At 55.6% G+C, this 22,849-nt stretch overlaps 1 protein-coding gene across 4 annotated transcripts in view; it reads right to left on the bottom strand.

Moving 5' to 3' along the window:
* Positions 1-22,849, bottom strand: part of MYO7A (myosin VIIA) — a gene marked incomplete at its 5' end in the record, with an annotated part of 61,517 nt that overhangs the window by 23,026 nt on the left and 15,642 nt on the right. For all 4 annotated transcript variants that reach the window (XM_084228619.1, XM_084228620.1, XM_084228621.1 and 1 more), the window contains 18 exons: positions 1,799-1,926; positions 3,245-3,334; positions 3,800-3,976; positions 4,217-4,420; positions 4,788-4,997; positions 6,180-6,287; positions 6,725-6,943; positions 7,483-7,567; positions 8,024-8,118; positions 10,139-10,231; positions 10,670-10,828; positions 12,501-12,638; positions 16,227-16,333; positions 18,912-19,047; positions 19,809-20,019; positions 20,862-21,004; positions 21,606-21,725; positions 22,353-22,429. In XM_084228619.1, the coding sequence (XP_084084745.1) occupies positions 1,799-1,926; positions 3,245-3,334; positions 3,800-3,976; positions 4,217-4,420; positions 4,788-4,997; positions 6,180-6,287; positions 6,725-6,943; positions 7,483-7,567; positions 8,024-8,118; positions 10,139-10,231; positions 10,670-10,828; positions 12,501-12,638; positions 16,227-16,333; positions 18,912-19,047; positions 19,809-20,019; positions 20,862-21,004; positions 21,606-21,725; positions 22,353-22,429 (2,500 nt within the window). The remainder of the gene's footprint in view (positions 1-1,798; positions 1,927-3,244; positions 3,335-3,799; positions 3,977-4,216; positions 4,421-4,787; positions 4,998-6,179; positions 6,288-6,724; positions 6,944-7,482; positions 7,568-8,023; positions 8,119-10,138; positions 10,232-10,669; positions 10,829-12,500; positions 12,639-16,226; positions 16,334-18,911; positions 19,048-19,808; positions 20,020-20,861; positions 21,005-21,605; positions 21,726-22,352; positions 22,430-22,849) is intronic.

The raw sequence follows: 22,849 nt of genomic DNA, 5'->3' as shown, positions 1-22,849 counted from the left end.
AGCCGAGAGAAGAGAAGTAAAGAGAAGGCCAGAGAGCCCAGATAGAGTGAGGATTTTCTGGGGGCTGGGAGGCCTGCCAGCCTCCCGGCCCCCCAGCACCCCTGCTGCCATATGCCTGGTAAATCTAAATAAAAGACCTGCAAAAGCCACTGAGGACCCTGACTCCTCCTTTACCCGGTCTGCTGGTCAGAAAACCTGCACTGTGGTCTTCCTGCCCCTACAATCATGATAAGTAAAGACATTTAAAATACACGCCACAGGGCCTCCCCTGGTGGTGCAGTGGTTGAACGCTGGGCTGCAAAGCTACATGTAGCCTCTGCAGCGCCGGTTCAATCCCTGGCCACCGGTGAGGGTCCTATATGGCGCGCAGACCTCTCCTGCCACCCGCTGCTCCCCTCAGCAGTGTACTTTGGTCTTCCTGCCTGTTCTGTTCCCCGCTCTGGCTCTGGTGAATTCTCTCACCCTCCCGCGCTTCTGACTGTACCCAGTGCTTGTATAAATAAAATCTTTAAAAAAAATAAAATACACACCACACATAATAACCTGTCCACAATCTATACTACAATCATTTCATAAAACAAAGGTAATTTTAATGTCCAAAAAGTTGGAAAGCTGAAATCTTGGAATAAAGAGCGATCCTTTAAATAAAATCATATTTAGCCTCAGCACATCCTTATTCTTCCCAGCTTATCACAGACCAGTGACAACTTTCTCAGCTGCAGCTGGGAGCCCCTGACTGATTTACTTTATGGACAGAAAACAGAGGCCGAGAGAGGAAAGGGATCCCGGTGGTTCCCCGGGGAGCCGGCCCCTCAGCCTTCTGACTCTTGAAGGCTCCTGACACTGTTCTTTAGAAGTGAGTCTGATAGTGAGATAATTGGGAGGCAAATTGTTGCTCTTTAAACACACCTTGAGTCCTTCTTCCTGGTGGCAGGGGCCTGGGTGCTGTAACCATCTCTACTGGGACAGTGTATGGCCTCAAGGAACAACTAAAGGAGGCCTCAGTGGAAGGCAGGGTGCCCGGGAGGCGAGTGACCCCTGGGCAGGTCTCTTTGCCCTCTCTATGGGACCTCAGCTTTCCCTTTGGAAAAATGGGGCTCATGCCCATCCCCATCCTGCTGTCCTCCCAGCCAACACAAAGTCCATGAGATCAGCTCTCCTGACTGTCTTGTGCAGACAGAACTCTCTGAAAAGCCCTGTCTGCCCTCCACCAACCAGTTAGGTTGATTCCTGAATTGCTTCTGGTAATTCCTGAATCGTCCTGTCTCCTTCCTGACACCCCAGGAAACTGAGGTGGGTTTCTCCCAGGTGTAGGTGGGGGAGGGAGGCTCCTGCAGGATTTCAAGGCATGCTGAGCTCTGTAACCGTCCCCACAGGCCTGGCTCAGCTACACTGAGCTACACTACAGCTGGCAGGGATGGGGGTAAACCAGGAAACGCACTTAACAAGGTAATACTTAGGTCCTGTCACACACCTTCCAGTTTTATCTGCCTGTAGTCTATGAGGTGGTTATTATTCCCCCTTTACAGACAATGAAACTGAGGCTTACAGAGATAAATAACTCTACCAAGGTCACACCGCTAGCTAGCAGCAGAGCTTAATGCAGGCCTGTATGGCTTAGTCTAATGTGAAGGTGACAAAGTCACAACTCAGCCACCAAAACCTTCCAGGACCACGCTCTGGGAAACAGCCTCCCTGAAGCCACCCATCTGGTGCTGGCCCCGCCCCCAGGTACTGATCCCGCCCCTCTGGCTCTGGCCCCACCCCTGGGTACTGGCCCCACGTCCCAGGCCCTGACCGCAGAGCTGGCCGCAGGATGCCATTGCCAATGATGAAGTGCAGCTTCTCCAGGTTGGAGGTGGGCCTGTCCTCCAGCATGCTGTTGCCCTGCACTGTGGACTCCCCGTCGTGCAGCCTCTTGGTTACCTGGGCGAGATAGAGGAACCCAGGCTTTACAAGGGAAGGATGAAGGGAGGGACCTGCCTGGTGGTGGAGTCCACCACTCCCCTCAGAACAGAATCCTGGGAGATGCAGAAGAGTGGGGCTCCCACCCCAGTCATACCCCTGCCCTGAGAATAGCAAACATTGGAGCAACAACTGGCCCAGAGAGCTCGGACCACTGGCCTGGTACCACCCACTTCCACATATAAACCTCCTTAACACTCCCATCCCCACGCCAAGGGCCAGCTCCTCTGACTCCTAGTGGCTCCCTGTCTCTCTGGGGTGGGCCCACACACAGAACTGACACCCGGAGTATACTCTGGTTCCAACGACTCAGTCACCTTCACCAGTCAGAGGCAGCACCTCTGGGCCCTAGGGAGCAGACTCAGACCTGGATTCTCACAGATGTGCTTCTCTCTGGACTCACATGGCCAGACACCAGCCTGAGTTCTACCCAGAGATGCAGAGTGAGGGGGTGAGCAACAGGAAAGCACCCCTGTAGATAGGATGGACACAGAAGGTCCTCAAGTCTCCTGAGCACCCACTGGGGACATACCATCTTCCCAGGAACACATGAGTGGGTATTTCTTCCCTGGGGTCCTCAGATTCCAAATGGCAGACAGAGCTAGAATTCAAACCTGGGACCATGTGACATTAAGCTGGGGTCTGAGCCTCAGCTGGGGAACAGCACAAGAGTAGAGACAAAGCAGGCTAGTGGAAGCCCAGGGGAGCAGTCTACTGCTGTAGAGGGGTTGAGGAAGCATCCAGGAGGCGGTGACACCCACACAGAGAAGAGAAAGGAGGAATATCAGGCAGAGGGATTGCTATGTGCAAATGTAAGGTTGCAGGGGAGCCAGTCATCCTGATTTGTAAATGACCTGGTAGTCTGTCTGCCTTCCCAGCCTGGGCAATCCTGGAGCACAGGGCAGGACGGTGCTCAGAACACAGAGGTAACTAAATGAGCAAATTCAAACAAATTCATAGTATTAATGCCCCGAGGGCATTCTCACAAACCAAACAATTCTCAGCATCTGAAGTGTCCTTGGATCAAATGCAACTCGCCAATCACCTGGCTAGAAATGTTCTCCCTCCCCACCTGCAATCCAGCCCTCCCAGCTCTTGGGATGCCTCCTCTGGGAAGCCCTTTCTGATCTGGCCCAAGCCTGAGTTCATCAGCCTGTTCCTCACATTCCTCTCTGTTCTATCACTCCCCTTGCCGGCCAGTCGCTGGCTAGCTGGGGCCCTGGGGACAGGCACCCCCCATGATCCTGAGTTCAGCCTTGCCCCAGCCTGGGGATCTAACCTCCTCTGTCAGTTTGGACTTCTTCTTCAGGGTCAGGTGCACCAGCTTGTGCCTCACGCTGCTCTTCTTCTGCCCCTCAGGGAGCTGGGCCTGCGGGACCAATGGGGTGAGGGTCAAGCCACAGGGCTGACCGCAATGGCGAGACAAGCTGGCCACAGGACTGTGTCTAGAGGGTTGTCTCCCCACCACACCAATATTTACCAGGTGTACCACACTGCCACCCCCACCTGTGCTCCCCCAGCTTTCCCACCAGCAGTGAGAGATGGGAAGCCGGAGACCCAGAAAAGCACAGTAATGCAGCCTGCCAGGCCTCCCGTGGAGTCAGCGTGTGGAGCTGGCTGACGGCAAGGCCAGCCTGGTGCCACAAGGCCTACCCGGTGGCCTTCAGCAAGTTTACTTTCCCGCCAGTAGACAGAGGAGGGCGGGGAGGCAGGGTGGAGAGGCAGAGACAAATTTTAGGATGCCCCTTTGGCTGAGGACCCTTAGTTGGGGGGAGCTGGGTAGCCCTGCCCACTGGCCTGGGGGGGCATCCACCACAGGGAACCCTGGCCTCACCTCGCCCTCGCCCTGCAAGGCCTGCAGCTCCCTCTTGTACGTCTTCTTGCCCAGGGTCTCATAAATTTTGGTCATCACAGGGATCTTCTCGCTGCCATCACTCATGGCTGTGTGGTACTTGGGCTCAGGGAGGTCCCCCATGAACCGGAGGATGGTGATCCAGACCGCCAGGGCCGCCTGGGGGCAGACAGAGCAGTCTGACCCCAAGCACGAGAGTGAGCACAGGGTATTACAAAGTCGTCAAATAACCTGGGGGCTTGGGGAGAGCTGGAGAACCCCACAGAAGAGCCACTGAGCTGAGCATGTGAGGGGCATTGCTCGGGATTTGCCGCAGGGGTGACTGCTGCAGAATGAAGTCAGCCCTGGTGCTGACCCCACCCCGGCTGCCTCCTCGGCACGCATGGGCCCTGCCCTTACCAGCTGGTCCCCATCATCGTCGTGGTACAGCAGAGGCTGCTTGAGGGGCCTCCGGGTGTAGGTGTGCGTGGTTGTGCCCTGGAAGTAGGTGGCACCAAACTTGGCGAATTTATACTCGGAGAGGTCCTCCTCATCCTCGTCGGGCAGAGGCAAGGCCGCGTCCAGGTCCTCCTCCACCATCTCCCTCCGCCCACACTCCAGGTCCTGAGGAGACAGGGGATTCCCTTCCATGGGACAGACTCAGGACTAGGCTTTGTCCCCCCAACCTGTCCCTGCAGGCCTGATCTACCCCCGCAGGGTAGGGCTGTGTTCATCCTGTTCATCACCAGGCAGGGCCTGACCACAGCAGGTCTCCTCCATAAATGAATAAAAGTTCATGGGTAGCCCTGGAGATGGACAGCAAGGTCACTTGGCAGGCTGGTGACTGGGAAGGACCTGGGACCTGTGGCCCCTGACCCAGGTCATCGCTTCTGCTCAGAGGGTACTAGGTGGACTGTAACGCAGAGAGGCACAAGAGCACTGAGGGTCATCTCACCAGGGACCTCTGGAGACCCTGTCCCCAGCCTGGTACCTCAAAACCTCTAGGCGCCTGGCCCTCCTGGCCCGGCAGGCCACCAGAAGTTCCCAGGAAGCCGAACATCTTGTCCACCATATCCGAGTGATTGATGGGCTCATGGCGGGCCTTCTCCATCTGCTCCAGCAGCTCCTTCTTCCGCCGAGCCTCCTCCTTCTCCTTCAGCTCCCTCTCTGCATCCTCACGAGCCAGTTGGGCCAGGCGCTCCTGGGAGGTTGGGGTGACACAGAGGAGGAGATGCTGTCTGCCCCCAATGCCACAGCCTCAGGGAGCAAGTCAAGAGCCCCTGCAGCAGCCAGGTCTTAGTCCCAGCCACCCCCAAGGCCTCCTGCTGGCTGGGAAGTCCTGAGCCCCCAGCTTCTCTATCTTGGGTCCTGCCCAGCTCATTCTTCACAGTCCAATGCAGACAGACGCCCAGCTCTGAACCACAGGGAAGCCTCGAGACAGCTGAGATAGTAGTGCCACAGGCGGGAGCTACCTCCTTCAAGGCACAGCCGGGAACTACCTCCTCCAGGAAGCCCACTCATGCCTCCCTAGCTGGAGGAGAGCACACCAGCCCAGAAATTCCACAGCTGCAGTTCTGAGGCTCTATTCCAGCACTGTGATATAGAAATACACACTGAGCCATGTGTAGAGTGACTGTTTAAAATGGTGAAAAGAAATGGGTGTATTTTAATATCTCAATATTTTGGGGTCTCCTTGGTGGCTTTCAAGCTATCGCTCATGCTATCAAGCTACCGCCAGCCACTTTTACTTACTTATGCATATAAGAAATGGAGTGCAGACCAGAGGTGCGGGGGGTAGGGGTGAGAGGGTTCACCAGAGACAGAGTGGGGAGCAGAAGAGGCAGATCTACTGAAACACACTGCTGAGGAGAACAGCGGGAGGGACAGGAGAGGTCTGCCTCGCCATGTGGGTAGCTCCCTGGCTGGGCTGCAGTGGTTGGTGATAGCCTGATAGTGTGAGACTTAATAACCCCTTCACCACCAGGGAGGCCCAATAAAAAATAAATCTTAAAAAAAAATCAGTATTTTGTTGAACCCAATGTTTCTGAAATAACATCTCAACACAAAATTATTAAGAATAGTACTGAGATATTTTATATTTCTCTTTCCTGTACCAAATCTGCAGATCAGTGTGTGCCTTACACTGATGGCGCCTTGTCGTTTCAAGCGCTCAGCGGCCTCAAGGTTGGGGGCTCACACACTGGGTGCGCTTGGCCAGCTGAGTCTTTTAATTTGGGCACCATCTCCCAGCTCGAAAGTTTTCCCAAGGGCATGGACCCTCTCTCCTGAGCCTGCAGCAGGCTCAGGCCCCTGGGGCACTGGGGATGAGCAGCCAGTGACCGAACCCGTGAACAACACGAGGTGCCTGGCCTTGTCAGCTCACCTGATGCTTGCGTTCCGCCTCCTCCTTGGCCTTCTTGGCACTCATCTCCTTCCGCAGTTTCTCCTCCTCTGCCAGGCGCATTTTCTCGGCCTCCAGGCGCCGCAGGTACTGGGGGTGGTGTGGGTGGGCACTGAACCACATGGAGCGGCCCTGGCACTTGCTACCAGCTTGGACCACCGAACCCTGACTGAATTCTGGGACAGGGAGTGATTCTGCCAATAATTTGGCACACAGGGAAGTAGGCATCTCAGAGATTCTTCCTGCCACAGAGCAGAACAGGGTACCATTGATCCGAAAGTCAAACCAGGTTTGCCTCAGCATCCCACAGAATCATAAGTGACTGGGGCCCTGACATTGGCTGAGAGGATGGAAATGAGGGCTGTGGCCTCAGTTTTGTGTAGTCCTCAGAGAGGGCATAGGTACCCACATAGGCCTCAGCCAACAAGTGGGGGTGATTTTCTGCCTGAGGTGGAGCAGCCCCCTCAGAGGACTCACCCCCCTATGGGGCTTGGGGCTGTGGGTGCAGTGGACTCAGGATCCCTTACCTCAGCCCTGAGGCGCTGGTGCAGCCTGCGGGCGATCATGCCCCGGGCATAGGCCTGCACGGTGAGCACGGCCCAGAGGCGGTGGCGGAAGGCTTTGCGTACCAAGTAGGCACGGCAGCGGGCCTGGAACTGGATGATGTGCCTGCGGGCTAGGTGGTACTGCTGGTGCAACTTGCGGGAACGTTGCAGGGCCTGCAGCCTCAGGAAGCCCAGCCGCATCTGCAAACACAGCCACCTGCTCAGCCGCTGCCCCAGTTCCAGCTTGGCCCCGCCTTGGGAAGCATCACTCACTGGCTCCATGCTCACACCCGCCTGCCCCAGGGCCCCACTCTGTCTCTCCCTGTCTCCTTTCTGATGAAACTTCCCCAGGGTGTGCGCTTGACTCCCCCTGAGTTGTGTTCCCTCAAGGACGCCCCATCCCCAGAGTAGGAGCCCATGTCTTCCTAAGCACCTCCCCAGACACAAATCAGCCCTGTAGCCCAGTTACTCCACAGATTGGCCCATCCATTCCCAACCCTCTGCAAGGTCTCAAATAGCTCAGGTGCTCACAACCCACCAAGACATTCCAGAAGAAAAGCCACACACACTGCTGACCAGATGGGAAAAACACAGAACCAGACTTGGACTTTGGGCTGGAAGAATGGTAGGAGCTGGTGGGAGGCCAACCAGACCAGGGCACAGGCAAGTTCTGCTGCTATGGTAACAGGCCTGGGTTCAAAGATTTCATGGGGCCAGAGCAGCTCCCTCAGAAGGCTCACCAGCCCATAGTTCCTCCTGCAGTTGTGGCCCCTCCAGTGCCTCTGGATCAGTGTGGCGGCGTTCTTCAGCTTCAGGAAGTTGGACCTGAAACAGCAGCATGATGCAGGAGGTCCTCAGAGAAACAGCATCCAGAGGCAGCCAAGGCACAGGTGGGGCTTGGAACAGGAGGCCAGGCTGGTTCCAGCTCTGCCTCTTGGGCTAGCTATATGACCTGTGGCCAAGTCACGTCACCTCTCTGCCTTAGTTTTCTCATCGTAAAGTGGTAGAATATACCTGCTCTGCCTCATAGGCCTGTCCCCTGGACCAAGAAGGGAGCCATTCAGAAGATGTTTATTGAATGAATAAATGTATTAGTAACAAGTGATGAATACGACAGATTAAAAGCTTTGAACACTGTGAACGTCACTTATTACTGACTAACTTTTCCAGTGTATAGGTAAGGCATCTGAGACTCTGTGAGGCTGGGGCTACATGAGGTGCCACATCTTCTGACCAATTCTGAGTAAGCTGGCATGGGGAAGAGATGGTCTGGGCACGTACCTGTCTTTGAATCCCCGGATGACCTTCTGGAGGAGGATGACTCTGTCGGTGATGGCCTTGTCCCGCTCCACCTCCAGCAGCATGTCATGGTGGTCCTGGAGAGCAGGGCTCCTGAGCTCCCCGGGGCCAGGGCCTCAGTCCCAGGGCTGAGCTGCCCCCGTGGGCCCTCTCTTTCTTTACTGGGCTCCCAGCCCTGCTCTGGCCCCATGGGCAGCCTCACACAGCCGTGGGTACAGAGAGGGTGATGGTGGCTATGCCTGAAGGCCCAGGAAGGTACTGGAGGAACCTAATTTGACTGGATGGGGTCAGAGGCCCCATATGCACACATCCTGGCTTCATCTCTGTGGCCATCTCTACTCAGCCCCCTACTCCCCTCCATATCTCTGTGACAGCGGCCCCTCATCTGGGCCAGGCAGCCGTTGTTGTTTCTCTCCAGGATCTTGACAACAGTCTCCTAATCAGTCTCCTACCCCCATCACTGCCCCTCCAGCCTCCCTAAAGAGGGATTTGTGTTTCTCCTGAAACACAGATCTGATGGTGCCCTCACACTGATACCCCATGGTTCCTGGGATCAAGCCTGGTCTCCTCATTCTGGCACTCAGGCCCTCCATGATCAGGCCCTGCTGACCTCACTGGGCCTCTCTCTTTCTCATCCCCAAGTTGGTCAAAACTGAATATCCACGTGCCAGCACTGTGGGGGTGGGGGTGGGCAGTGAGTCCAGAGGACCCTGTCCTCGCAGGGAGCCACATCCATCAGATAATCACAGACCACATCATGTGGGGACAGGGCACAGAGGAGCAGCCTCAGCTGAAGTTTCTGGATGAATGAGGAGCCACAGCCCATTTCTGAGAAGCCCATTGAGGTGAGGATAGGAGCCATGACCATTCTCAGAGCTCCCTGGCTTCAGGCCCACCCAGGCCAGATGCCGAGCACCACACTTCAGCACCCATGACCCCCAGCAACTCACTCCCCCTCTCTGAGCCTGGAACGGGCACATAGTCCTAGCTCACAGGGCTGCTTGAGGACTAAGGAGACCAGAGATAGCGAGCCCTGCCCGGGGTGGTCACCCTGCAGGCTTTGCAGGTACAGCTGAGGTGAGAGTGACACTGTTGCAAAGAGGAAATGTAGGCTCGGGGAGATGAAGGGACTGGTCACGGTCCCTCAGGCAGACAGGGATTGGACTAGACTCCAGGACTCCCTCCGGCTCCGGGCTGGCTCTGCCTGTCTTTCCAAACTGTCCTGGACTGGGCAAGCCCTGCCCCCCTGCACAGGAAGCAGCCCTGCCCGGGTGCCCAGGACAGCTAGCAATCTAGTACAGCAGAACTGGAAATGGGGAAGCCAATGTGCAGAAGCTGGCAGTGTTCCTGCTGCAGCTGCCTCGCCACTGCCATCTCCCAGCAAGCACTGCTCCAGGCCAGGGTCCCAGTGGTCCAGCTTCCTGCTCCCAGCCCTGTCCTCCTGCCCCCAACTGCACGACTTCTGAGGTCCTATCTAGGGTACAGCTGGAGTCTGAGAGGGTAGGAACAGGCCCCAAAACACTAACAGAGCAAAGGGGATGGCACGGGGTCAACCCAAAAATGCACTCAACCCAAAAATGTCCCACCTCCACCCTGCCAGATGCATCCTATTTTATTTATTTTCTTATATTATTGTTAATTTTTGAATAATATGTGATTTCTCCCCTCAGGTGTAGTCCCCGTGGTTCTACCACTATAGCACCCGTGACCCATCACCACAGTCCCTTGTGCTCTTCCCCCCCGTGTTTTGACCCCTCGCCCTTCCCCTCCTTGCAGCCACATCTTACTTTAAAGATGGGAAAATGACACTCAGAAAGGACCAGTGACCTGCCCAAAGCCCCAGCACAGACAACCCCAGGGTCAGGATATGAATCCAAGCCTCCCTGGTCAACCTGCCTCTGGCCTTCAGTGATCTGACCCTACACCGGGATCATAGATGGTCTCAGTACCAATTTCCCCTCAGCCACCAAGGATCACACAGCTGCAGAACAAGAAGATCTTGGAGACCCAGCTCTGCCCCATCTGATGATGTGACTCCTCTACAGCGCCCCCTAGGATACCATCCCCACTGTGTCAGCAGTGCATAGCTGAGCTCACCTTCAGGAAGATCTTGGTTTTGCCGATCTGCCAGTCATCGTGGGCACCCAGCACAGCTTCTGCCATACGCTGGCACGTCCCCCGAAGGTCATCCTGGGGGTGTACAAGAACAGGCAGCCTCTCCAGTGGGAAGGCCAGCTGGATGTCTCCCCGGAGACCGGGAGGCCGCCACTAGCTTCAGCTCTGCCCCTGACTGGCTGTATGATCCTGACTGGGCCCTGCCTTCTCTGCTGGCACTTTTCTCCTTAGCTCAGCCAGATGATTGCAAAACCTCCAATGTTTAACATCCAGGACCCACTTGGCAGACCTGGTCTCCTCTACACAGCACATGTGTGACATTCACACAGACAAATAAGGTGACAGGAACCTTGGATGCACCCCACTTCTGCCCCCCAATTTCCCCAGCTATAGCTGAGTTGGCTGAGCTGATGTCATGCCGAGTTTACTGACCCAATGAGAAAAAACTAGGGCTCTTGCCAAGCCTAGAACAGGGACCCTCCCTCCTGCCATCTATGCCCCCCAGCCCTGCACCTGTTTGTAGGCTGGCTTCACGCCAGGCAGCAGCACTCGGTACCGTTCCACGAACTCCACGAAGCTGTAGCGGATGGGGTAGCCAGCTCGGCGGATTCGGATGGTCTCCATCATCCCCGAGTACCGCAGCTGGCGCACGCACAGGTGCCGGTCAAACAGCTGCCGGGCACAAAGCCAAGGTCGTCAGCACCTGAGGTTCCTGAAGGAGGCCAGCCCTGCTCAGCAATGCCCAGCCCCAAAGATCCAGAGAGGTCAAGGCCACATAGTAGATGAGAAGCAAAGGTAGGGCTGGTCCCAGATCTGCAGCTCACACCCACACAGTGGTCCAAAATGAGATCCTCCTGCAGGGTGAGCTGTGTGCTTTGGGGGCACAGAGGAGAGATGGCTTAATTACCCTTGGGCTAGCTCAAGGGGGCTTCTGAGTCTTTGCTCTAACCTCAACAGGACAGAAGGCACTGGAGGGGCAGGATGAACACCTGCGGAGGTGTGGAAGCGTGAAAGCCCATGCCTGTTGGGGGACTCCAAGGGGACCAAGAAGGCTGATGCGCGCCAAGATTACGATCATACAGGTGGTGTGTGCCTTGCATCACCCCAGGCACCCTTCACACGGCAGCCTTGTAAGAGCTGGAGTTATTCAGACAACTTTCTGGCCATTGGCAGTAAAGTGCCTTAAGAGGCGCTTTTCTCTAATTGACACAGTCAGTGAGTGATGGCAGCAGGACAGGGCCTGGCCAGCCAGCCTCTGGTTGGGGAGGGACTGCAGAGGCCTCAGAGGCAGGTTCTGGGGGCAGCAGGATGGAAGGGCATCTCCGAGCAGGAGAAATGGCATCCATGGGTCCTGGCAAGGCCCTGATCTTGTGACCCAGACCTGCCTTAAAGGGGGAGCTTGCTGGAGCATTCTGTGACTCACACCCTGCAAACCAGGGCCTGAGCCCCAGGGGACTCTTAGGCCCCTCTGGGGAATGTTTTCCAGGCAGAGGCCAGGGTCAGGGGCAGGGTCAGTGTGCTGCTCCCGGCTTCCGTCACCTGTTTCCTCTCCCTCCGGGCACTTTCCCTAGCACAGCACTGGCCTCCTGCCTTCCTTCCCTCCCCAGACCCAAAGGCCCAGCCTTCCTCTGGCTTCCTCTGGCCTCTGGAAGAGCCTGGTGGTAAACAACACAGTGAAAGGAAAGGGATCCCAGTGAGGCTCTGTCCTGTCTGCAGCATCAAGCCCCCTGTCTTCCATAAGCCTCCATTCCCCGATGGTAAATGTGGGGCCACGCTGTCCCTGCCTCATGGGCTCTTGGGAAGGTTGGATGTGGCTGTGGAAAGACAATCTAGCCAGTGCCTGGCACACAGAAAGGGTCCAACAAATGTTACTCCGAAGAGCAAAAAATTAAGAAGGTTCCCGGTCAGTCAGAGGGATCTGGGAAGGCTTCAAAGAGGAGGTGGACAAAAGGGGAAGGGATTTCAAAGGTACACCTTCAGCCAGAAGCACGGCTTCCATTTACCGAACAGCACTTACGTGCCAGGCTATCTGCATACTCACTCGTGCACAGAATCCCACTAGGAGTCCCATTTCTGTGAGGAAACTGAGGCACAAGACTGGTTTGTCTACAGTCACCCAGCTCGTAGCGATAAAGTTAGGATTTGAACCTGCACATGACCCACTGCGGAGTCCAGGGCACCTGCTGCCTCCAGCAACCTGGGGCCTCTGCTCTATAAATCCCCCCAGGTGCCCTAAAGAGGGCAAGAATCACACTATGCAGCCCCCACCCTGTCCACCCTTGGCCAGGCCCTTCCACCTCACCCTCCAGGCTGGCCCCGCTGGCCCATGGCCAGGACTGCTCACCATGGGCTTCTTGAACTCATTGGGCTTGATGCAGCGCACGAAGAAGGGCTGGCAGGCGCCGAGCGTGCGCATCAGCAGCTCCAGCGACCGCTTGAACTGGCTGCTGAGTGTGGGCGAGCGCTTCCTGGTCTCCGCGCCCTAGGGGAGGTGGGGGGGACGGACCATAGCAGTGGGAGGAGCTGACCTCACCCTGCAGTCCTGGAAGGGGGAAGGGAGGCCGCCGGGGTCGGGGTCTGGGGAGAGGCACCCAGGGAAACTGCTGGTCAGGCGCTTGGGGTTTTCCTGTGACCCGCTGGCCTGGATTGGAGCTGCCATCCCAGAGGCACCCTTTGAGGAGCTTCCCGGAGTCTCCTGGGCCAGGCTCCCTGCCAGGAGGAATACCCCAGAGGAAGCAGAGAGCCCTGGGCTGCTGGGTGACTCAGGGCAAGGTGCAGCCCCTCTCTGAGACCCCATCCTTGCCTCCCAGTAGACGGGAGGTTCCAGAAGGGTCCTCCTGGGGCCTGCGTGGTCTCCACAGTGGGGTGGATCTAGATCCAGGTTTGACAGACCTCAAATCAAACCTGGCCCACCACCTCCTAGCTGTGGGGTCCTGGCCAGGTCACTCAGAGCGTGGCGTCTCAGCTTTCTAGATGGCAATGGTGCCCTCTCACTACCTGACATGGGTGGGCAGAGAGCAGGACTTGATAAACAGCAACCAGGAGCCCCTGGGGGAGGAGAAGGGAGTGGTGGGGAGAGGGGGCCGGTCCCTCCCCACTCCCTGTGGGATTAGTCTTCAGAGTCAGCCGTGGGCTGATGGGCAGCTGGACAAACCTCCTGAGAAGGCCCACACTGGCCTTCTGGCACTGAGGCCTGGAGAACTCCATACCCCCCACCCAGCCACGACCTGGTGAGCAGCCCTGTGACACCCTGCACCCCCTGCCCTGTCTCCATCCCCCTCTTAAGAATTCTGTGAAGTGAGGTCGAGGCCCTGGGGGAGGACCTGTGCAGCAAACAAAGCAAAAGGAAGCTGAATGTTACAGACGCTCCCCAGACGCTGGACAAAGAAACCAGATCCAGTTCTAAGGCATTTTTATGGTATTGCTTTTCTGGTGATTTCATTTGGGCGAAAATTTCTTACTAGTGAATTTGGTGATTAGTATGGGTATTTCTTTCACCCAGACTAACGTTGGACAATAGGCCACCAAATTGAAATAAAACTTGCCAAGAAACAGTAAACACTTACTATTCTAAAATTTGCAGTGTTTTCCAAGGGAAGTTTTTGTTTGGAATATCGGCTAAGATTTTGCCAAGGGAAGCTGAGGAGTATTTATTTGCATTGGGGGGAGGGGAATGTCAAGGCTTGGAGCCCCCCACATCTGTCCCTGAACTTGATCCAGTAGCAGCACTTGAGTGGCTCCCACTTTGAGAAAGAGCTGCCCAGGTTGGGCTGTAGCACACACACTGCACACAGCACACAACACACACAAATGTACACGCAGAGCACACACACATACGGAACACACCTACACACATAGAACACATACAGCACACGACTCATCCAAATGTACACACAAAACAATAGCACACGTCTCACACACACAATCGACACCCTTCTTGGTTTCGATCGTCATGCCCAGCTTTCTGCTGGGCCTCGAACCCCACGAAGACAGGCGGGTCTGCCTGTTCACTGTCGGGCCTGGGGCCTGGCTAGAGTAACAATCATGAACACTTCGCTGAGCTGAAGTGCGGCTGCATTGGCTCCTCGCTTCCAAGGATGCACAGAATGATCCTCTGTCCAATTGCTCAGGCCCAAACCCCACAGAAACTGTCCCCAATTCCTTTCATATCCAATATGCCAACAACTCTTACTGGCTCTACCTCCAGAAGAGATGCAGAATCTGACGCCCTCCTCCTAGTGTTGGCCTGGTCCAAGCTGTCAGCCTGGCTCTCTTGGATTCTTGCAATAATTTTCAAACTGGACACACTGCGTCTGGCCCCCACACCACCCTCCACGCCACTATCTGCACAGCCTGAGTGGGGCTGTTATAACACAATCCAGTCGTGTCTCCCCTCACACCCGCATATCCTCTGTGGCTCCCCAGTTCACTCAGCATGAACACCAAGGTCCTTAGAAGGACTGACAATGTCCCACTGGCTCTGCCCTCACTTAGCTCTCATCTCTTCTCCAACTTTCTCACCTGTTTCCAGCCACTCCAGCCTCCTTGTTCTTCCTAAGACACTTCCCATCAGCTTAGAAAGCCCTTCAGGGCTTTTGCACTGAGGATCCCTCTTCCCTCAATGCTTTTCCTCCAGAATGCACGCAGCTGGCTTCTTCACCTCCTTATCAGCCAACCACTAAGAACTTTCCTGACCCTCTATTCAAAATTGCAAAGCACCACCTCTGCCATTCACCCTCCTTCATTTTTCTCCATGTCATAGCTCCGATCTGACATACTACATATCGTCAGTATTAATTTGCCTATCACCTGCTTCCCCCTCCTAGACGGGGAGGTCCACAAGCAGAGAGGTTGTTCTCTGCTTTGGTCACTACTGTGTTCTTAGGGCCTGGGTCAATGTCTGTGTATGGTGGGCATGCAATCGATACTTGAGAATGAATGAATGAATGAATGAATGAATGAGTGAGTGAGAACAGGCCGGATGCCTCAAAGAAACTCAGCAAGGGCAGAGAGGGGAGACACGGGTTCTAGTCCTAACTCTGCCCCTGGTTCTCAAACTACTCTGGGCAAGTCTTCCTCCATTTTCAAGGACTCAGTTCCTTCTTTTAGAAACGGAGGCACCTATAATACACACAACTCAGGGAACAAAAAACAAAACCACTCCACAAACCACTCCACAAAGAAAAAAGACACACTCCACAAAAAGTAAAAGAAGAAAATGTTGGTCCTCTCCCCAAGCCTCCACGCCGCGGGGGGCCAAAGACACAGCTCAGTCCCAAGGCTGCCACCATCCTCTGGCCGGGCAGAGCCCTTTACCTTCGTGGACGCCGTGTACTGGCGGAGAGAGCCTGACGCGTAACCACAGAGAAACTACAGCAGGAGCCACATGCAGGGCGAGGGGAGAAGGGAAGCAAGGAGAAGGCAGGGTCACAAATCAGCACAAATCCTCAGGAGAGCGCCCTGGGGCAGGGCCTGTGCTGGGGGTAACTTGAGTACAGGCACCGAGGGGGCAGGGGCTGCTCTCCCCCACCCCAGCCTTTCCAGGTACCCCCCAGAAAACATGGGGACAGAAGGAAAATGTGAAATAAAAAGCACACAATCCTGCAGGAAGCAAGGCCGTCAGACTCCCACCCGAGGAAAAGAGGAAATGCAGCGGGCGGGGAATTCTCCCCACTCTGTGTGGCGTCCACAGCTGCAAATCTGCCATTTATGCCAGTTTCTTGGGATCCACACCCCAGTGTGTCCTCAAGGCTGGGTGTGTCCCTCCACCGTGCTCCAAGTTAGCTGGGGGGGGGGGGGGCACCTCCATGGTAAATCAAGTCCGGATCTGCTCTGCGCCTTCTCACATGACCCTTTGCTGGGCTTGTGCCCCACCTACACCCCCAAATCAGTGCCACAAGAGGACAGGATGGGAGGACCTTGATCAGCCCCCCCCTCCCCGCCCCTCCCCGCTCCCTCCCACTGTCCCAGAGGAGCACAGCTGGAGTTCCAGGCCAAGGTTGGGGGTCTACCTTTGATGGAGCTGGGGGAAGGGGCCTACCCCCTCCACGAAGCCCTGCGCCCCCCTCACCATGGCGACGTCAGCCTGGAAGATCTGCTTGATGAACTTGTTCCTGGAGGAGTGAACCAGCTGGATGATGTCCCCGTGCAGCGTGTCTCGGTTCTTCTCCAGGAAGCCTGGAGAGCAGCAGAGAACCGTCACACCTGGCCAGCTCCATGCTCCCACCTGACGAGAGCCAACCCCACCCCAAATCCACTATGTCCAAGCCAAGAGGACCCTCAAAATTCCCCTGGTTCATTAGCATCCATTTTATAGTGGAGACACCAAGGCCTGGAGAGAATAGCAGCTGCCCAAGATCACAGAAAAAATGGGGGGCAGAGCCCAGACTGCACTGTTTCCCCAGTCACAGCCCCCCCCCACTTCCAGATCTGTTCAAGGAGAAGGGCAGGAGGCCTCGTTCCTGGGGAGAGAGTCAGGGCTACATTCTTGACTGAACCCCACCAGGGACTAAAATGCCATCCTTAGTCTTTTGAATAAAGAAGTCACAAATTCCTGTTAAATAAGCACATCCCCTGGGAGGGGATATACGCAGGCCTGGTGCCAGCAACAGTCAAGGACTTAATTAAAAAGACTTTGCATTTGGATGGCACACTGTGCCCTCACAGCACGGATGTGCACAACTGCCCCCGGACACGTGGGAAGGTAAGGGCTCTCTCCCCTCCCTCAGCAGGAAGGCAGTGCTCAAAGAAGCTACGTCAGCGAACACTGCACAGCCAGCCCCAGAAGGGTCAAGGCTGAGCTCAGTCCAGGGAGGCCCCCCATCTTACATGGATCCCCAGAGAAGGCTGCCAGTTCAGGGGCTGAATTAGGAACTGGATAATTAATTTCCCTGCCCTGCCATAGCAGTGGTGTGGTGACCCCGGCCCGGCGTCCGGGGACAGTAAGCTGCAGGAGGCACTTGCAAGGTTGGCTCTGCAGCTGGGATGGAATTGGGGGGCTCACTATAGGACCCTAAGAAGGCCACTTCTGGGTCTCAGTTTCATCATTCAAAAGGGAAAAATAATCCCTGATGATAATAAAAGCTCTTGTTTCTCTTCAGCTCACCTACCACTACCCAGTTAATCAATGAAATGCCACATAAAAGTGTATTTTGTGGGAGAAATTGTTCAAAGTAGCTCAGACCTAGTCCACGACCTTAGTAGGGTCATTTCCCTCTTTGCTTTTCAGTTTCCAAATCCATAAACGCAGATGATATTTATGTTTCCTCCAGATCGAACATTCTATAATTTTATAACTCAGCATAGAGTGCGCTCAGTTTTCATTTCTGTATCCTCAGAACAGCATGGAGCCTGGTACATAATAGATGCTCAGTGAAGGCTGATTGAACTGAATTGAAAAATACAGTCGTCTATTACTCCAAACAACAGTGTTGTCCAGCACGCGTCAGATTGCACATTGGCTCCTTCTTCTCACCAGTGGAGTTGGAGCATCTCAGCAGCCTGACCCACTGACCACTCTCCTGCCTCCTGGACCCACCTCACCAGGAAGGATGAAACCCATGGCCTCCGACCGTGGCTGAACTTGACTGTTCTGAGCCCTCTTCTTCACCTCTCACTTCAAAATGAACCCAACTGCATATCCCAGGAGAGAAAAAAGATCAATGTCCCCTTCGAAGCTCATACTTGGTCTTGTTGCTGAGTCTTGGTGGGTGATGGTGGTGGTTCTGTTTTTTGTGTGTGTATGTGTGTGTGTGTAGAAGAACTGGGGTGTAGGCCAGAGGTGTAAGGGTGAGAGGATTCACCAGCGACAGAGTGGGGAACAGAACAGGTGGATCTACTGAAATACACTGCTGAGGGAAGTAGCGGGTGAGTCAGGAAAGGTCTGCTGTACCCTCCCTGGCTTGGGCTCGAACTCAGGTTGTAGAGGTGATAGCACTTAGACTTAATCCCTAGGCCACCAGGGAGGCCTGAGGAGGCAGGACTTTGTAACCAAAAAGCTGTATCGTGTCATGGAAGTCTCAGTTTCCCCATAGGTACAAAAGAGCATTGAGCCCTCTCAAAAGAACTGAAAGCAGGGACGCAACCAGATGCCTGCACGCCCACGTTCATGGCACATCATTCACAATAGTCAAGAGGCAGAAACCTTCAACATGTCCACTGACAGATGCCTGGATAAATAGAATGTAACATAATACATACGCACACATACATGCCACATAAGGAATGATATTTAGTCATAAAGAGGAGAGAAAAGCTGAATGTCCTACAACACATATGAACCTTGAGGACATTATATTAAGTGAAATAAGCCAGATACAAAAGGACAAATGGTGTATGACTTCACTTATATGAGGAGCTTATAACGGACAAATATGAAGAGACGGAAAGTAGAATAGAGGCTCCCAGGGGCAGGGAGTGGTGGAAGGCTGGGGAGTTGCTGCTTAATGGGTGCAGCTTTCCCGCAGGATGATGAAGGCTACGGAAGTGGATGGTGGTGAGGTCCACAGTCTTGGGAATGAACTTAGTGCTACTGAATTATAGGCTTAAAAATAGTTTAGCAATTTGTTTGGCTAATTTTATATGATATTTCTTTTACATTTTTTTAAATATAAAAAGAAAAAAAAAAAGACTGCTGAGCCCAGGGCTTCCTAAATGCCCTCCTTCTCGGTATTCCAGAACCCTGGTGTCTCCGTCTGGCCTGGAGAAGGAAAGACAGCTTCTCTGCCTGATAGAGAGAGAGACAGCCCGCCTGTACCTTGGCTCTCATAGTAGACGACACCCGCAAAGTGGTTGATTCCAAACTGGGTGTCATAGTTGTTCTTGGGAGGAATGTAGTTTGAGTTGACCTTGTGCTGGGAGTTCAATTTATGCAACATGGTGGTGTCTGTGCCCTGTGGAGACCAAGGGGTGGCTGTCAAGTCTACCCCCTACTCATGCCCCAGTCTCCACAGGGCCCTACTGCCTTCCCTGCCCATGTCTTTGCCTCTCCTCTTTTGTCTTTCCCAAGAGGATCTGCTCTCTTTTATTTATACCTCATACAGAGGCTCACTGGGCCTTCAGTTCCCCATCCGTTAAAGTGAGTGAAGTTACACAACCTTGAAAATACACTTCAGTTTAAACAGTCTATTAAGGGCCTCCCTGGTGGCGCAGCAGGTTGAGCGCAGTGCTGTGAGTCTGTCCGCAGTCTCCACTGCATCGGTTTGATTTCTGGCCGGCCAGGGAGATACCCACATGGTGCGGCAGACCTCTCCTGTCTTGCCCACTGCTCCCCTCAGCAGTGTATTTTGGTCCCTCTACCTGTCCTGCTCCCTGCTCTGTCTCTGGTGGATTCTCTCACCCTCCCGCGTCTCTGGCCTGTACCCCAGTGCTTGTATAAATAAATAAATCTTTAAAAAAATTAAATAAAAGGTCTACTAAAATCATGGGAGCAATGTCTCTCTAGCTCCAAGTCATAGTTTGTGTCTGGAACACCTATCCTGTGCTAGCTATGTGCCTAGATCATCGTCATCTGGCCCAGGACCCCTGGACTGTAGGTGACTCTCAAAGGCCAGACAAAAGCCTTTGAAAGGCCCGGAGCCCCCTGAGAGGCTGGCATCCTTCACCCCATTTGGCCAATGAGGAGCACTGAGGCTCGGAGGTGCCTGCAGCACACCTTAGGGAACTTGCTCTCCTCGTCAATGAGGGAGATGATGTTCATGGGCTTGTTGGCGATCATGTCCAGGGCGTCCTGGTTGTCAGTAAACTCGATGTGCAGCCAGTCGATGCTCTCCAGGTCATACTCCTCCTGCTCCAGCTTGAACACGTGTCGCACAAAGAACTGCTGCAGGTGCTCGTTGGCGAAGTTGATGCACAGCTGCTCGAAGCTGCAGGGAGGGGTGCAGGGCACAGGTGGGGGCCACCCAGGGCTCCCCTCTGCTGCCTTGGTGTGCAGCGCACCTTTGGACAAATGGTTCCCAATGCCAGATCTCCAGCCCCTGAGTGGGGTGCTTGTCAAATCTAACCCCTGTCATCTACACAAGAGGACATGCCCGCCCAGCGAGGGCAAAGGTCGGAGAGTAAGGCTAAAATCTGGGGCTCAGGAACCCCAGCTCAGGACCATTTTCCCTGCATGACCAAGCCTGTGGGGGAGGATTGAAGAGTGGGTGCCAACCCCCTGGCTGAGCACCTGTGAAGGGAAACCCAAGGCTCTGGGGAGGAGGGTCATAAGGAGAGAGCAAAGGACATGGGCGGGGGCGGGCAGGATTTGTCAAGCAGAGCCTTAGTGGCTGACACCTCTGCGCCACCAACTCTGGGCTCTGCAGGGGACGCTGTGTATTCAGCGTGGGTGTTCAGTGGTGGGTGAAGGCTCCGAGTCACCCAAACATTACAAGAAGTGAAGTGACTCTCCAGGGCCCCACAGCCAGGAAGGAGGGCAGAGCTGCTGCCTCCAGCCCCAGCCACCTGCTCTCTGCAGCCTGGGCACTGGGGCCGGAGGGTCTGAGATGGTGTAAGAGCGTCCCCTGGCACCCCAGCTGGCCTCAGCTGCCCCAGGGGACTGGAAGGGTTGGGGAGAAAGGGAAGAGCCCACCAGGATGAGGAAGTGCAATTTTCCGTCCCCCCAGAGCGTGCTGAGGACTGACTAAGTGCAGTTTCCAGGGAGAGCTATGGCGGCTCCGGTGTCCGCACCGTGGGAGGAAATGCCCACAGCGAGAAAGCCACGTGGTACCTGTTCACAGCAAAGTTCTCAAACCCAAAGATGTCCAGGAGGCCGATGGACCGGCGGGAGTTCTTCACTTCCTGGGACGGGGGCTTGTAGATCGCAGCGTTGATCTTGTCGACAATCCACACGAAGAGCCGCCCGTAGATGCCCTGAGAGGTGCCCGGTCGGCCACTGTGCCCAGCCACACCCTCCTGGGGAGACTGGCCAGGCTGCCGGCCTCACGGCGCCACTCTAGGCCCATCTGCGCTGCTGGAAACCCCAAGCCTTTCCTCCAGCTGGTCTCTCTGCCTGCACCCATTCCGGCCTAACAATTGCTGCTTTTCAGAGCTCAGTGTGGGGTCAGCGCCACCAAAACTCTCTGACCTTGAAGCTGGGGAGGGAACTCTCCTTGGGGCTCCCATGTCCCTGTCTATTTGTCTCCATGTCTGGAGGGTCCCAGAGGCCAGCACAGGGCCTGCTGAAGGGTAGGGACTCAAGGGGTGACTCCAGCCTGAGTTTCAAGAGATCAAAGCAGGCCAGGGGGAGGGCTTGAGGGGGCCGGAGCCGGCAGGCCCTGGAGGGCACACACCCAGCTTCCTGTGCAGTGAAAGGGGCTCGGGGGAGGCAGACTCTTGCCCAGCCCCAGAGAGAGCAGACAATGTGGCCTGGGTCCGGGCCCAGAGGTCCACTGGCTCTGTGGACCCCTTGGGTCCTGCCCACCAACAGCCCCTTGGGTCCTGCCCACCAAAGTCCACTCCACAAACTGCCCACCTTTACAAAGGCGTCCCGCACATCCAGTGCCTGCTCCCTGCTGAGCGGGGTGGACACGGTCTCCCCACGGGTGATGAGGGTGCGGCTGGTCAGGCAGTTCATCAGATCTGGGGGATTCACCTGGTGGGGCAACAGGCAGGTACTCAGTCAGGCAACCCACCCATCCCTCCCTCTGCCCACACCTAAACTCACTCCTTCACAGGCCTCGTCAACCAGGCCTTGCTCACACTGCTGCCTCCACTAAGAATGCCCTTCCCCACAGCCCCACAGCCGAGCCTCCCCAACCATCAGCCCGCCAGCCCCGAGAGCTGCCTGGAAGGGGGTGTTCTTTCCTTACGACCCCTCTCTCCCGGCAGCATGTCAACTGTCCTCCCAGGACTGGCTCTGTCCCTGCCTTTAATTCACCCAAGTTTTTCAGCCAGAATGGAGTCCAGTGCTTGCTCACAGTCTAGCAGACTGACTCACTGAGAGGCCCTAGCCCAGGGTCCCCCAAGCCCCCCACCATCCCCAGGGGCACCATCCCCAGGGACGAGCAGCGAGGCCCCTGGGCGCTGTGCTCCACCCTCTGGGGCCTGTGCCAGTCCAGATCCTGCACTCAGTAAGCTCTTGATAGTAAATTTCTAGAACTCTTCCAGAGGGGTCCAGCCCCCTGTTGCCCACAAGCTCAGTCTTCTGACCCTGAAGACAAAACTACCCCCACCCCGAGAGGAACAGAGCGGCTGTGGGGACAGAAAGCTGGGCACTGACCTCAAGCAGGGACGCCGCTGTGGCCAGGGACGGGGAAAACAGGACCTCACAGGCATCCAGGTTTTCAAATGTGCGGGCTGGTGGCAGCAAGAAGGCAGGGCGTCAGGCAGGGAGGGTGGGCCTGGGAGCGCCTAGGAGAACCTGGGGTCTGCCCTGTGCTCAGAGGGCACCAGCAGCACAATTAAACGTGTCTCTCGGTCAATACGATTGAGGAATGCCCTCCCCTTGTACTGCGGGCGCCCCGAGGGCAGGCACCGTGCAAGCCCAGCCCCGGCACCAGCAGCGGACACCCGCAGCCCTCTCCTCCCACCGCCGCCCCAGACCCCCAGAATGACTGGCGCTCGGGCTTTGTGACAAGTGTGTCACTCAGCGCCTGACACCATCTGCCTTTCCCAAGGCCTCAAGGCCTTGGCACAAGCACTTCCTATTGCCTGATGCAGCCTTCATGTCTTTAGTCTTCTAAGACTCCGTGAACTTGAGCTCCTCAGAGCTGGGGT

Source organism: Talpa europaea (assembly GCF_964194135.1).
Source record: "Talpa europaea genome assembly, chromosome: 1".
Taxonomy (NCBI): domain Eukaryota; kingdom Metazoa; phylum Chordata; class Mammalia; order Eulipotyphla; family Talpidae; genus Talpa; species Talpa europaea.
This window is presented reverse-complemented; position numbering and strand designations above follow the sequence as displayed.